We start from the raw sequence: 13443 nt of genomic DNA, 5'->3' as shown, positions 1-13443 counted from the left end.
AAAAGTTGGAATGATTATGTACCTTGTCAAATATCACAATTATCATCATGGAAAGAGTTTACTTTGCTGTGAAACACAATTGAAATCCGCCATTTGCTTAACACTCAAAACGTCAAAACAAAGCCAATTGAAAACCAGAAATGCAATGTTATTTTTCTTCTTCATTTTGTAAGGTCCATGCATTTCCAAAGCACACAAGTTGCAGAATCATTGGCTGGACTAAATTGCTCTGCACTTAAATCTAGATGTTAATATTTAGTCCACATCTTGTATATATCTCCAACTGGAATTTGATTGGGGGCTTAGCCATTGAATGGATGTAACCACACCCTGCCTTTCCTTTTTGTGTTTCTTTTTTTGAAGGCAGAGGTGGTATTAAGGGTAGGGAGAGGGAGCAGGGTTTGATGTTAAAGAGGCAGGGGAAAATGCAGCTCAATTCTAATTTGTCTAGCAAATAATCATGTTTCTATTCAATGGGATTTTGTTTTAGGCTCTTATTCTACAGTAGACAGATTACCACTGAAGTTGTTGAAAATTTCATTGAAAGCCACTGTTCTTTGAAAACCTACATAGTGGTTTAATTTGTGTGATTGGACCAATGTTTTAAAGAAAAAAGCTGAAGGTAAATTATCTAGGATCTTTTTCGCATAATGCCAAAATAAACATTGACCCAGGTTCTCCCTTTGTTGATTTTTAACGTGGCTTCTCCAAATAAAAGAAACAAACGAAAGTTTAAAAATCACAAAAATAAAATCTTACCGTCTCATCATTGCATATTGAGTGAAGCTGTGTGCCAAACATTACTGATGTGAATGTGAGAAACAGAAATCCCTCAAGGCACAAAAAGATGATTAGGATCACAGTAACAGGAGGTGAAAAACCACTGCATTCTGTGGAGGAAAACATCTTATTAGCCCTCAAATGATGTATTCTAGTTGTAATCAATTTTATTTTACATATTTAAAACAGGCATATTTTACAAGTTTTAATTTAAAATAGCGTTCTGACAACATAATAAGCAATGCAAATAACTATACTTACAGGCTTTGAAGCTCTCTAAAAACTGTTCTATCGAGTGATTTAAAATATAAGATCACTGGTACGTAAAAAGTAATTGAAGGCTCTTTCTCCACACTGATTAGGAATATCAAGAATTTATTTGTTGCAGTTTAAAAAAACGACGTCATACTGAGAAAGCAACAGCCAGGTGAACCGAACTGCACACAGAGCGCTCCAAGTGTGGTTTCTCCAACAACATTCCTCTACACCACATCGACCAGGTGCAGTATTTGCTCTCGCTGGCAGTCTGTTTGTCCTTTGTCCTTTTTGTTTGTGTGTTGGTGGTGGGGTGTTTTGTTTTGGTTGTGTATGGGGCGGGGGGGTGGTGAGGGGGGGGGGGGGTGGTGAGGGGGTGAGGTGGTGAGGGGGTGAGGTGGTGAGGGGGGGGGTGAGGGGGGTGGGGGGGGTGAGGGTGGGTGGGTATGTGGGGGGGGGGGTGGGGGGTGGGAAATCTTTCTTTTTTTTTAGGTCTCTTCCACGGGGCCTTCCATCACCCGGCGCGGCTCGACCGCGGGACTGAACAGCACCCGGTGCGGCTCGGCCGCGGGGCCTTCCATCGCCCGGTGCGGCGCGGCCGCGGGACACCATTCTGCTTTAGTTAAACATTTTGTTCAAGATGGCTGCGCCGTTGTGTTTGGCTGCCTGCCACTGTATGTTTCTTTTTTTTCCTAATCAGATGTGCAGCACTTTGGTCAACGTGGGTTGTTTTTAAATGTGCTATACAAATAAAATTGACTTGACTTGACTTGATAAAGAAAATAGGTCATCATGTTCACACTTTTACAGCACCAAATTTATGGTGCGTTTTTCACTGATTAGTTGAGAAAAACAAAATAAAAAGAAAAGCATCGTGGTTGATCATGGTAAAAAACTATCTTAAGTTTCCAGAAGTTAGTGACCCTGAAATTTAAGTCACATTTTCTTATCAGCACTACACAATTGAAGATTGACTTCTTTTCCCCCTGGGGGTGAAACAAAATAGTAACTATTATCAGATTGACTTGTCTCACTTTGGAAATTTGATCAGGCACCTCTGCAAGTGTCCCTGGCCACACATGATCTTAGTTGATCTAACACTGGTTGATGCCATTCTCTGGGCCATGCACTTTTTAAGTGTATTGCGGGGGATGAACTAAATTCCCTGAGGAATGACGTTGTTTGGCATGCTTGATGTATCTGGGTCTTCCCTATATAATGATGGACTGGGACCTCTGTCAAATACTCACCTTTTATTCTTTTGGGCTTATCCCCCCGAACATAAACCCACTTCCCGCCAAATGCAGAGCTTGCTGCCACCCCATCTCAAGACCCAAGCATTAATTTCGCAACACGATAAGACCATAAAACATAGGAGCAGAATTAGGCCATTCAGCCCATCGATTCTACTCCCGCCATTCAATTATGGCTGAACTATTTTTCCTTCTGAACCCCATTCCTGCCTTCTCTCCATAACATTCCAGTTCCTCCAATCAATCAACCACCCAAGGCCTTGGCTGTAATTCTCAAATCTCCAAATCCCATAATTTTCTGACGGATGGCCTCAACCTTTAACCAATTCCAGCCTAGTCAATAGTCGTTTATTTGTCACATACACATAAATGTGTAATGAAATGAAACATTACCCGCAGTTGAACAATAAGACCAATAAGAATAATCAATAAAAATGCAATAACACATACAATCACAACTAACACCAAACAAAAGAAACATCCATCACAGTGAGTCTCCTCCAGTCACCTCCTCACTGTGATGGAAGGCCAAAATGTCTTTTTCTCTTCCCTGCCGTCTTCTCCCGCGGTCAGGCTGTTGGAGTTGGCACGTCGGGGCGGTCGGGGCTCCCGATATTGAAGCCCCCGCTGGACGGTGAAAGGTCCACGGCCTATTTCAGGCCGCGCCGGACGGTGAAAGATCCGCGGCGGGCCGACCCAAGCCCCGCGATTCGGGGCGGGCGAACACGCTGCCTCTGCCGGAGCTCCCGATGTCGGCCCCCATCCAGGGGCCTGCGGGCTTCCGACATCCACGCGGCCCGCGCCGAAGCCTCCGGAGACGAATCGCAGCCGCTCCCGCAGCATCCGCAGGCAGCCAGCGCCGCAGGTGGTGAGTCCAGGCCGTGGGCTCTGCGAACCAGAGCCCCAGGTGGTCCCAGGTGCATGGCCGGTGGTAGGCCACAGTGGGAACGGAGACACGACACAGAAACAAAGGTCGCGTCTCCGTTCGGGAGAGAGAATTTTACAGTTCCCGTTCCCTCCCCACCCCCCCAAACATAACATACAAACCCTACACCATATTAAAACTACAATTCAGACAAAAACAACAAAAAACACAAAAGACAGACGGACTGCAGACATCAGATCCTAATCCATACCTAGCCATGAAAAAAGATATGTTGAGAAAGACAGGGGAAGAGTTGGAAATAGACAATGGAGATGGAAATTACCTGCAAAGTGTATGTAATTTCATGTTCATAATGAGACAGTATATGTGGCTGAGATTATCCCCAATGGAGTGCAAGGAAAAGGTGAGGGGTAAAGGAATGAACCTGATTATGACTGGAGCAAAGAATACTCCCCGTGTTCCAAAGAAAGACATAGGGATAGAGACAGCTATATAGATTAGAGAAGGCATTCTCTGCCACTTCACCAGTTTCCTGGACTCAACTGTCTTCACCATAGACATTCTCCACACCTGCAGCGGCACTATAATGGCCTGAGGATCACTACTTCTTCCTTGAACTGAATCCAGACCAATTCTAATTCACCATTATCACCCCATTCCCCCACAGAACTTGTTTTCACAATGGAACAAATCCTCAGACTTCACGTTGTCCAAAGTAAAAAACTTTGTGAACAGCACCATTCACATCACAAGTGATTCAGAGCTTCCGATTGTCTGTCACTTTACCTCTTCATCTCACTTCTAGTTAATAAGGCTAGATTTTGTGATCGGTAATACAAGGAAGTCAGTACTAAACACCACATTTCCCCATCATAAAAAAGTTTAGCAACTAAGATCATAAGTAATAAATGATAGGAGTAGAATTAGGCCATTCGGCCCATCAAGTCTACTCCGCCATTCAATCACGGCTGATTTATCTCTCCCTCCTAACCCCTGCCTTCTCCCCATAACCCCAGACACCCGTATCATAAACTGAACAACAAATAATCTGAAAAATCTGTCATTTATGACCAAACAGCTGCATACATTATCATGCCTAAAGAAAAATGTATAAAAGATTAAACATAATTGTCCTTCTGTGGGTGGGGCGGGGTAACTTGCATCCATGGTTGAGTGCTCTTTGTGGTTTTGAAACTTGGGCTTTCCTTTTATGCTTAATTCAGGGAAAAGTGAAATCTGTCTTTGCACTGCTAAATATTGAACTGTTTTCTTACTAGCAGACGAGTTATGAACAAAGGAGCATAGCTACAAATAAAAAGGGGGACCCATCATTTAAAACTGAGGTTAATAGAATTTTCTCTCAGAGAATAATGAATTTCTGGATTTCATTGCACCAGAGAATAATGGTGCCCAGATCATTAGATATATTTATGGTGGAGATAGACAAATATTTGGAAGATTGAAGAATTCAGGGGCATGGCGAATTGGTGCAGACAAGGGGATGAGATCAGCCATGGTCATATTGAATGGCAGAGCAGTCTCCTGCTCCTAGTTTCTTGTGTTTACTAAAGTTAAGAACATAAATTGTTGGATACCGGCAGTTATTTAACGCAAGGCTTCAGGGCAAGCCAATGCTCACACTCAAGTGCACGCACACAAAAATCTGACTATTAACACATTAAGTTGCTGCCCTTTTTCAAATCTATTTTTGTAAGACAACTTTAACATTCCAGACTAATGTAATTACTCACCACTCCATTGTGCTCTGATACAGAAGAAAAATTGGAAGCCACATAGTATCAGTGCATGGACTGAAATCAGTGCTACGTACATCTGCAAGTGGATGGAGAGATATTATTGCACAACATCTGTCACTATCACTTTGATTATCAAGCAAGACCAGTCAGTAATGACAGGATGAGTCTGGCACAATACAGGTCAACATTTATATCCCTAAGGCTTTGTTCAGTCTGCAAGCCAGTCAGCAGTGACTTACATACAGATTTTAATGAAGTAATATGCTGCTTTGTTTTAAATTGACTGGGTTAAAATGCTCTGTGACAATAAAAAGGTTTTCTAAATGGAGTATAGAGGCAGACTGTTGGCCGTAAGAAAATGGCAAAACCATTACAAAGGCATTATATGTTGCTTTAATCTCATTTATAAGAAGTTAAGTATCTAACATTTGATTTCTTACATTTCCACCAATCCACAAATTAATAATGACAACTGGTCACTTGTATGTAATTCATTTGGATTAAACATGCCCATAATGTAAGAAATCTTTCCTAAACCCCAGGTATTTATTTCACAAAATGCTGGAGTAATTCAGCAGGTCAGGCAGCATCTCAGGAGAGAAGGAATGGGTGACGTTTCGGGTCGAGACGATCTGAAACGTCACCCATTCCTTCTCTCCTAAGATGCTGCCTGACCTGCTGAGTTACTCCAGCATTTTGTGAAATAATTACCTTCGATGTGTACCAGCATCTGCAGTTATTTTCTTACATTTCCTAAACCCCAAATTTCTATAGGTTGTTTTATCAATAGCAGGGCATTAAAGTTTGGTTTTAAGTGGGAATTACACAATGATAAATTATTATGCAAATAATTTTTAAATTTAGAATGGAAAAGTAAAAGAAAATCATACTTTGAAGTAAACAGATTATTTTAAATTATAATTAATTTGAGATGGGAATTCCAGTTTTGTGGCGGTCTAGGAATACTAGGAATGTGCTGAGATCCTTAGTATATCCTCTTAACTGCAACATGCAACAAACATACCGTTTAATGTTTCTCTCCTCTTTTGGAAAAAATGAATGCTACTTTCTTTATAAATCATTGCAGTATGTTTTACAATTTTAGCAGATTATAGATGACTACGAAAATGAATTTACATTACAGAAAAAAATTATTCCTGCTATTCATATATCAAGCCTTTCTTTGCTGGAGAAGCTGATACGATTTTTATTCATTTATACCCATGGTTTTATTCCCCAGAGATGAGATGATTGAAGGGCTTAATGATGAACTTACACTTGTGAAAATCTTTCAAATAAAAGACAAATGAAGTGAATGACAGCAAGTTCCAGAGGCTCTTGGGATTTTAAAGTTGTTTACAGCGTTAACACTTGGAGTTATTGAGGTGATAAGTTAATAAATTCATGGCTCTACTGATTTTGCCACAATGGAAATATTTGTGGTCTAAACTGAAAACAAATAAAGATTTAAATTTTACTAATGATTGAAGACAGGAATAAACATAATGGAACAGGAGTTTTTCATAGTCAAATAGCCTGGAAACAGGCCGTTCGGCCCAATTTGCCCAGACCGGCCAACATGTCCCAGCTACACTAGTACCACCTGCCTGCGTTTGGTCCATATTCCTCCAAACCTGTCTAACTGTTTTTTAAATGTTGGGATAGTCCCTGCCTCAACTACCTCCTCTGGCAACTTATTCTATACCCACCACCCTTTGTGTGAAAAAGTTATCCCTCAGATTCCTATTAAATCTTTTCCTCTTCACCTTAAACCTATGTCCTCTGGTCCTTGATTCACCTAGTCTGGGCAAGAGACTCTGTGCATCTTCCCGATCCATTCCTCTTATGATTTTATACACCTCAATAACATCATCCCTCATCCTCCTGCGCTCCAAATAATAGAGTCCCAGTCTACTCAACCTCTCCCTATAGCTCAGAACCTCTAGCCCAGGCAACATCCTTGTAAATCTTTATACCCTTTCCAGCTGGACATCTTTCCTATAACATGGTGCCCAGAACTGAACACAATACTCTAAATGCAGCCTCACCAATGTCTTATACAATTGCAACATGACCTCCCAACTTCTATACTCAATACTCTGACTGATGAAGGCCAATGTGCCAAATGCCTTTTTGTCCACCCTATCTACCTGCACTCCTAGATCCCTCTGCTCTACAACACACCCCAGAGCCCTACCATTCACTGTGTAGATCCTGCCCATGTTAGACTTCCAAAATGCAACACCTCACATTTCTCTGTATTAAATTCCATAAACCATTTTTAGCCCATCTGACCAATCGATCAAAGATCCTGCAGCAATTTTTCACAGCCATCTTCACTATCTGCAAAACCACCCACTTTTGAATCATCTGCAGACTTGCTGTTTATGTTCTCATCCAACTCTTTGATATAGATGACAAATAGTAACGGGCCCAGCACCGAACCCTGCGTCATACAACTAGTCACAGCCTCCAGTCCGAGAAGCAACCTTCCATCATCACCCTCTGCTTCCCTCCACGAAGCCAATTTTCTATCCATTCAGCTATTTCTCCTTGGATCCCATGCGATCTAACCTTCCAGAGCAGCCTACCATGTGGAACCTTGTCGAATGTTTGCCCCGATCCTTACCAATTTCCCAACTTAAGGCAAGGGTCGCAATGTGCATTGCTCAATGAACTCTCAGTGACGCCATCACACTCCCAGAGGTTGATGGGTTTTCTCTGGAAATCCTGTGTAATGCTGGTCTATTTATTGCACGCGAGAGATCCTGAAACTAGCTCCTTGTGTGTGATAATGACAGGATTAATTCACATACTCCAAAAATCGGATTTCAACTTCATCATTAGACACATGAAACTTTTCTTACTACATAAAATCCAGATACATACGGCAACCGACGTAGCTGCACACAAGTGAGTTGGCCAATGACTTGCTTATGAGTCAGATCGTTTAACCTGCCATCAGTAACCTTCCTACCCATGGTTAACATGAACCATCAGGTAACATGAACCAGTGACCATGTGGACTTCTCCACAGTCTTTGGCAGTGTCTCTCTCCAGCCAATCCACGCTGTGTGGGAGCACATATAATACACTCTCAGCCATGCTGATTCTTACCACTGTTAAAGGCATACCCCTCCAAAACTGTTTTATTCAATGTCAGAGGCAAAGTCTGACATCTCAATTGTCTTTATAAAGGAATATGGCAATAAACATATACTACAGTTAAGAAAGACAAGAGTTGTTTTTAAATGCCTGGAGTCTTGGAAACCGAAAAATAGTTTCTAGAAATCAAACTCAAGTCCAATAATCAAAAGATTACACCATAATGCCTCCTTCAAAATTATATATATATATATATATATTTTTTTTTTCTGTGTGCGGTGTGGTTGCAGATTCTCTTTTGTTTTGCAGAAGTCAACAAATTAGTCCGAGCTCAAAGTATGGGTTTTGGAAATTTTATTAACCCAAGAGCTTAATATTCAGAAACAACACTGGTATCACAAAGGCATAAAGCACAGACTGAATAATTATTCAAAATAGTGAGTCAACATATCTTTAGGAATATGAAATGAACACAATGTTTACAAGAAGTTTTTCCCTGCTGCTTTATGGAGGTGTTCGATGGCTTATATTGAGCAGCACAGCACAGGAACAGGCTCTTCAGCCCACGATGTAGGTACCAAACATGATGTTTATTGAAACTAATCTTGCCTATCCTCCATTTAATTTAATTCCCTACATAGTCATGGGTCTATCTAAAAGCCTGTTCAACCCGACTGTTGTGGCTGCTTCTACCCCCACCCCTGGCCATATGCTTCAGGCACCCAAACCTGTTTTAAAAAATACATTTTGTTAAAACAGATGGATAAATGTTGTCGTTGTAATATTGTCATTAATAATTTCTTGATCTACATCCCACTAACTGGCAAGCCACTTTAATCATACAATGTTCTGTTCATTATGAAATATGCTGTCAGCAACCAAAACCTGATGAATAAAGAATTTGTGGCATTCATTGCGACAGGTCATTACACTCAAAATGCTCTTTTGCACTCCTCATTGTACTTGCTGTTATATATCTAACTGTATGTATACTGTTTACTCCGAGCTTCATGTGAACAAGGAATTTCATTGCACCTTGAAATATATAACCATAAATTCTGAACTATTCACAATTCAAATTAACAATGGAATGCAATGCCACGTTAGGAAGATTGAGGAGCTTTATTATATTGGTGTATTAATTTCAGTGAAAATTCTCTTCACAATGCTTTTATTCGGCAGATATTATTTAATTTTTCCACCATTTTAATCATTCCTCCATCTTGGTCCACCAATTTCTTTACAATCACTTCCTAATGTCCTTCACCAATGGGAGATTCCACGCCCTCTGTAATGAGGTGAAGGAATGACCAGTGCGTAAAAGGCCACCTTCACCTGCTATTTATCAACTCAGCAATCAAAAAACAATTCTGCTGGATTGACAATACGAAAGTAAGTGTGGCAGTTTTTGAAGCATCCCAATGTTACTTCCCCACATGGGCATCTCTTCAATATTAAAAACCCCATTCCTTTAGAATTTTTGAAATATAAACAATACTGGGCTATTCTAGGGCAGCCAGCTAGGTACACTAGATAGGCTTAACATGAGATGATGAATTACTACTTATAACTCCCAACATAATCATTAGTTGTCCTCAAGACCTGTGTTGCATTATTGAGATTGAAAATGAGCTGCTCAGATGTCAGGTTTGGGAGTGATCAAGCCAAAAGGGGACGAGGGAGAGCTAAAGGGTGGGCACAAAGCTCATGACTGATTAATGCTTGGGATCAAGGTTTTGAGAGGGAACTGTGATATAGGAGCTGTGACCAGTTTAGATGAATGGTTGGGGGTAGAGAAAGTGCAGGTTGGGTGGTAAGGAAAGGGAGAGAAAATGACAGCAAATAAGTGGGGACTGGATCCTGACCTCAGGAGATGTGGCATAGGAATACACAGTGGAGATTGAGATGTAATGAGGGAGAGTTGTTGGTGCTGTGTACAGGAGAGGGCAAATAGTTAAAGTGACTGGCTCATCTGATATGGATCCACACCAGGTCTGCTGTGAGATCAGGTTGTCCTCAGAATGCCAAAAACAGCTGCTTCTAAGACAACATGATACACTGCTCCAATAATGATACTGCATGGGGAAATACTGTCATCGTGATGCAGAAATCTTTATGGAGCACAAAGTTAGAAGTGCCGAGTTGGATTTCAGAGAATGATGCACATCGATCTGGAAATGGTCGTTAATGTGCTTCACTCTGAAAAACAAAGAATGGATTTCCTTGTGGCTGGAAAATAAAATCATTATGCAGATGAATTTCTGGGCAACAGATATTTCCAAAAACAAATTTAAATTTTGAGTAGTATGTATTACTTTATACAGCAACTCAAATTGCATCTCTTACAACAATAAGACAAAAAACCTACTGTGGTATGAAGCTTGACTATATAGCACAGAAGTCCTATTTAAAAAATTTAAATGGACACTTATATTAAAGATCGGGGATGTGAATTTAGTATAAGATTTTTAAAATATATGCTGTGTTGATTCATACAAACAAACATGATTTAGAATTCCAAATGGGGTAGCAACGAATTAAAAATAATCTTAAGCAATTTACAACATGTTACTAACATTAAATCCTTCTACTGGAACAACGCCTTAATTTAACCAGGATCTTATTTTAAATGACAATACTCTATTTCCCTAACCAGCAGGGGATTAGGTTTCTTGTTGATTGTGTTAGCATCTGCTTTTTATGTCACCAAACATTCACATTGGTCTACTTGCTAAGCAACTCAAAAATGTTTTATAAATTCCATAAAGAAGTTCCTCTATCCTTCTCAACAATAACGCATTAAAAATGTAAATCCTTTAATATCCATGATAAAGTATGCAAGAATAAGAATCCCTGCAGCACACAGTGAAATTAGTGCTACTTACTAAATAACAAACCCAGTAAATTAGTTCTTTGTTGCATGCTAATCGTAATAATGTGGATTCATTTGAAAAGTTAAGCCATGAAAGCTTATAAAGCCAATTTTATGTTCCTCAATTCTTAATATGTTTTCCTTAATTGCTGAAAATTTGCATTAGATCACGTATGAACTTACAGTGAAAAGCACAAAGAATTTTTGGTTGTTTTCTCCAACACAGTTGTTCACCCAAGGACAATGGTGGTCCATCTTCCGTATGCACCTTTTACAGATACTAATGTTGGGAAGAAAGAAAAATAGCCATTACAAACTAAAAAATATTAGCTAAGAAATACAAACTAATTTTAAAGCATACATTCATTCATCTTTTTATTTCATATTTATTTCATATTTCAGATACAGCGCGGAAACAGGCCTTTTCGGCCCACCAAGTCCGCGCCGCCCAGCGATCCCCGCACACTAACACTATTAACACTATCCTACACACACTAGGGACAATTTTTACATTTACCCAGTCAATTAACCTACATACCTGTACGTCTTTGGAGTGTGGGAGGAAACCGAAGATCTCGGAGAAAACCCACGCAGGTCACGGGGAGAACGTACAAACTCCTAATAATAATTAAAACTCCTAATACAAACTCCTCATAATACTTCCAGATCATTTGTCATTGTGCAGATAATCACATATTCAGAATTGAATGTATCCACAAACACAAGCAAGATTATTTATTTTTAAAGTTTTCTTATTGTTCCATCCTGTTTCAATAGAATGGAGCTACTGTATAGCAGCAGCAACAGCTATAGCCATTGAGCAGAATTACATGGTCTCCAGTCTTAATAGTGTCCATTTGGGCCTGACTTATGGTCAGAAGACTTTGGATTCATTCTTTACTCCAGAGCAATATAAATTGACTAATATTTTAGTGCAGCATTTAGTAAGGTGTCATCTTCCAACTCTGACTTAAACCAAGGTCTCATCTGCCGTTTTGAACATTATTTTGAATACCAGCAATCAACAGTGCCAAAAAAAATAATCTAGTCATTTTCATACTGTTGTTTGCGAGATCTAGCAGTGTACAGATTGGTTGCATATTTCCTACAATATCATGACTAGACTTCAAAAGTATGACACTGGTTTATAGTGTCATGAAAGATACAGCAAAAGGCCATAAATAAATACAATTATTTTTGTTATTCTACTGCCAACAACTATGAAAACCATTTGGAATCTAAGTCTCAATGTTACCGATCTACCACCGAAGAGAAATAGCTTAGAAATAATATCCAGTTTCATGATTAGAGTTGTCCAACTTTACTTCTGGTACTCAGATCATTAAGCGATTGATAATCAAATCAACCTAATAAACTGAAACATGGCATGACATCTATCAAAACTTCAGCCATTCAATACGGATTGATTACTTACAAGTCACTTTAATTTTATTTCAAAATCATTTCTCTTCCATGGTACTTTATGAAACTCCTCTTCCAAATTTGATGCTAAACGCTGGTACATTTTATTGGTCTCATGTACACTAGGGTTGAAACAATAATCCACTGCTCTGTTGCTATAAATCAACTCGACTCACACAAAATTGATGTTAACTTTGAATGCAACACCAAACAAATAAACTATGATTATTTGAAGGTAAATAGTTGCTCATTAATGTGAAATAAATTTTGCAATAGTTCAACCATTATTAACCTCACTTTCAATAGTACTACTCTTACAGAACGATCAGGCACATTAATCATAATTGCACTGGAAGCGTAAGTATAAATGATGCTCTTCTATACCTGCAATGGTGAGCTCGCTCTGGCTTAATACTGCAACATTTTGGGCACTTATAGATGACCTCCCCTGGTTTCAGCTGCAGATTCTCCATATACTCTTTTGTGGCATTGCCTTTAGGCACAGCACCCTGTGGAAAGAAACCACAAAAGTGTTCACACATAAACGATAACTAAACAAGACAATCATATGAAGCAATACAAAGTGAACTAAAGATATAGGTTTTCCCCTTCCACCATGGAACTTTAGCTCCATTGTAAGGCTTTCTTCAGCATATTTATGGCATTTTCAATTAGAACAATGAAAAGTTTTAAGCATTCTCTTGTTTCTTATTATGCTTCACATGCATATACATTTTCCTTAAAAGATACAGTGATTTCTGCAGAGTAGTTATTAAGAGGGCTGATCCGTGGGCGGGTCCTGGTCGGGGCCTGATTAACCCCGGCTAGGTCGTCTGGGCGAGGGTGCCTAATGTTGTGAGACCTGAAACACCCCATGACCCCAGGTCACATCACTGAGGATGCGGCCCAGCGCATCCAGAAGATGTATCTTTCACACTGCTTGAACCACAGACAGTGTTTAAAATGCTTAATTATTCATCATTATTCATTTGTTTATGAAACCTCTATATCTGTATATGTCCTCACTTTTTAGTAATTTTCTTAATTTTTTTTGCCATGCTACACGACTCTCCAAACAGCGATTTCATCAAACTTTAAAAAAAAACCTTCATT

General features: G+C 39.7%; 1 protein-coding gene across 4 annotated transcripts in view; it reads right to left on the bottom strand.

Annotated features, from left to right (window-relative positions):
* zdhhc7 (zDHHC palmitoyltransferase 7) overlaps window positions 1-13443 on the bottom strand; it is a 66051-nt gene that overhangs the window by 17443 nt on the left and 35165 nt on the right. For all 4 annotated transcript variants that reach the window (XM_078400757.1, XM_078400755.1, XM_078400753.1 and 1 more), the window contains 4 exons: window positions 12715-12839; window positions 11092-11188; window positions 4926-5007; window positions 760-890 (listed from right to left, as the gene is read on the bottom strand). In XM_078400757.1, the coding sequence (XP_078256883.1) occupies window positions 760-890; window positions 4926-5007; window positions 11092-11188; window positions 12715-12839 (435 nt within the window). The remainder of the gene's footprint in view (window positions 1-759; window positions 891-4925; window positions 5008-11091; window positions 11189-12714; window positions 12840-13443) is intronic.

This window comes from Rhinoraja longicauda, chromosome 6 (assembly GCF_053455715.1).
Source record: "Rhinoraja longicauda isolate Sanriku21f chromosome 6, sRhiLon1.1, whole genome shotgun sequence".
Taxonomy (NCBI): domain Eukaryota; kingdom Metazoa; phylum Chordata; class Chondrichthyes; order Rajiformes; family Arhynchobatidae; genus Rhinoraja; species Rhinoraja longicauda.
Note: the sequence above shows the minus strand (reverse complement) of the source record. Positions and strands in the feature narration are given on the sequence as shown.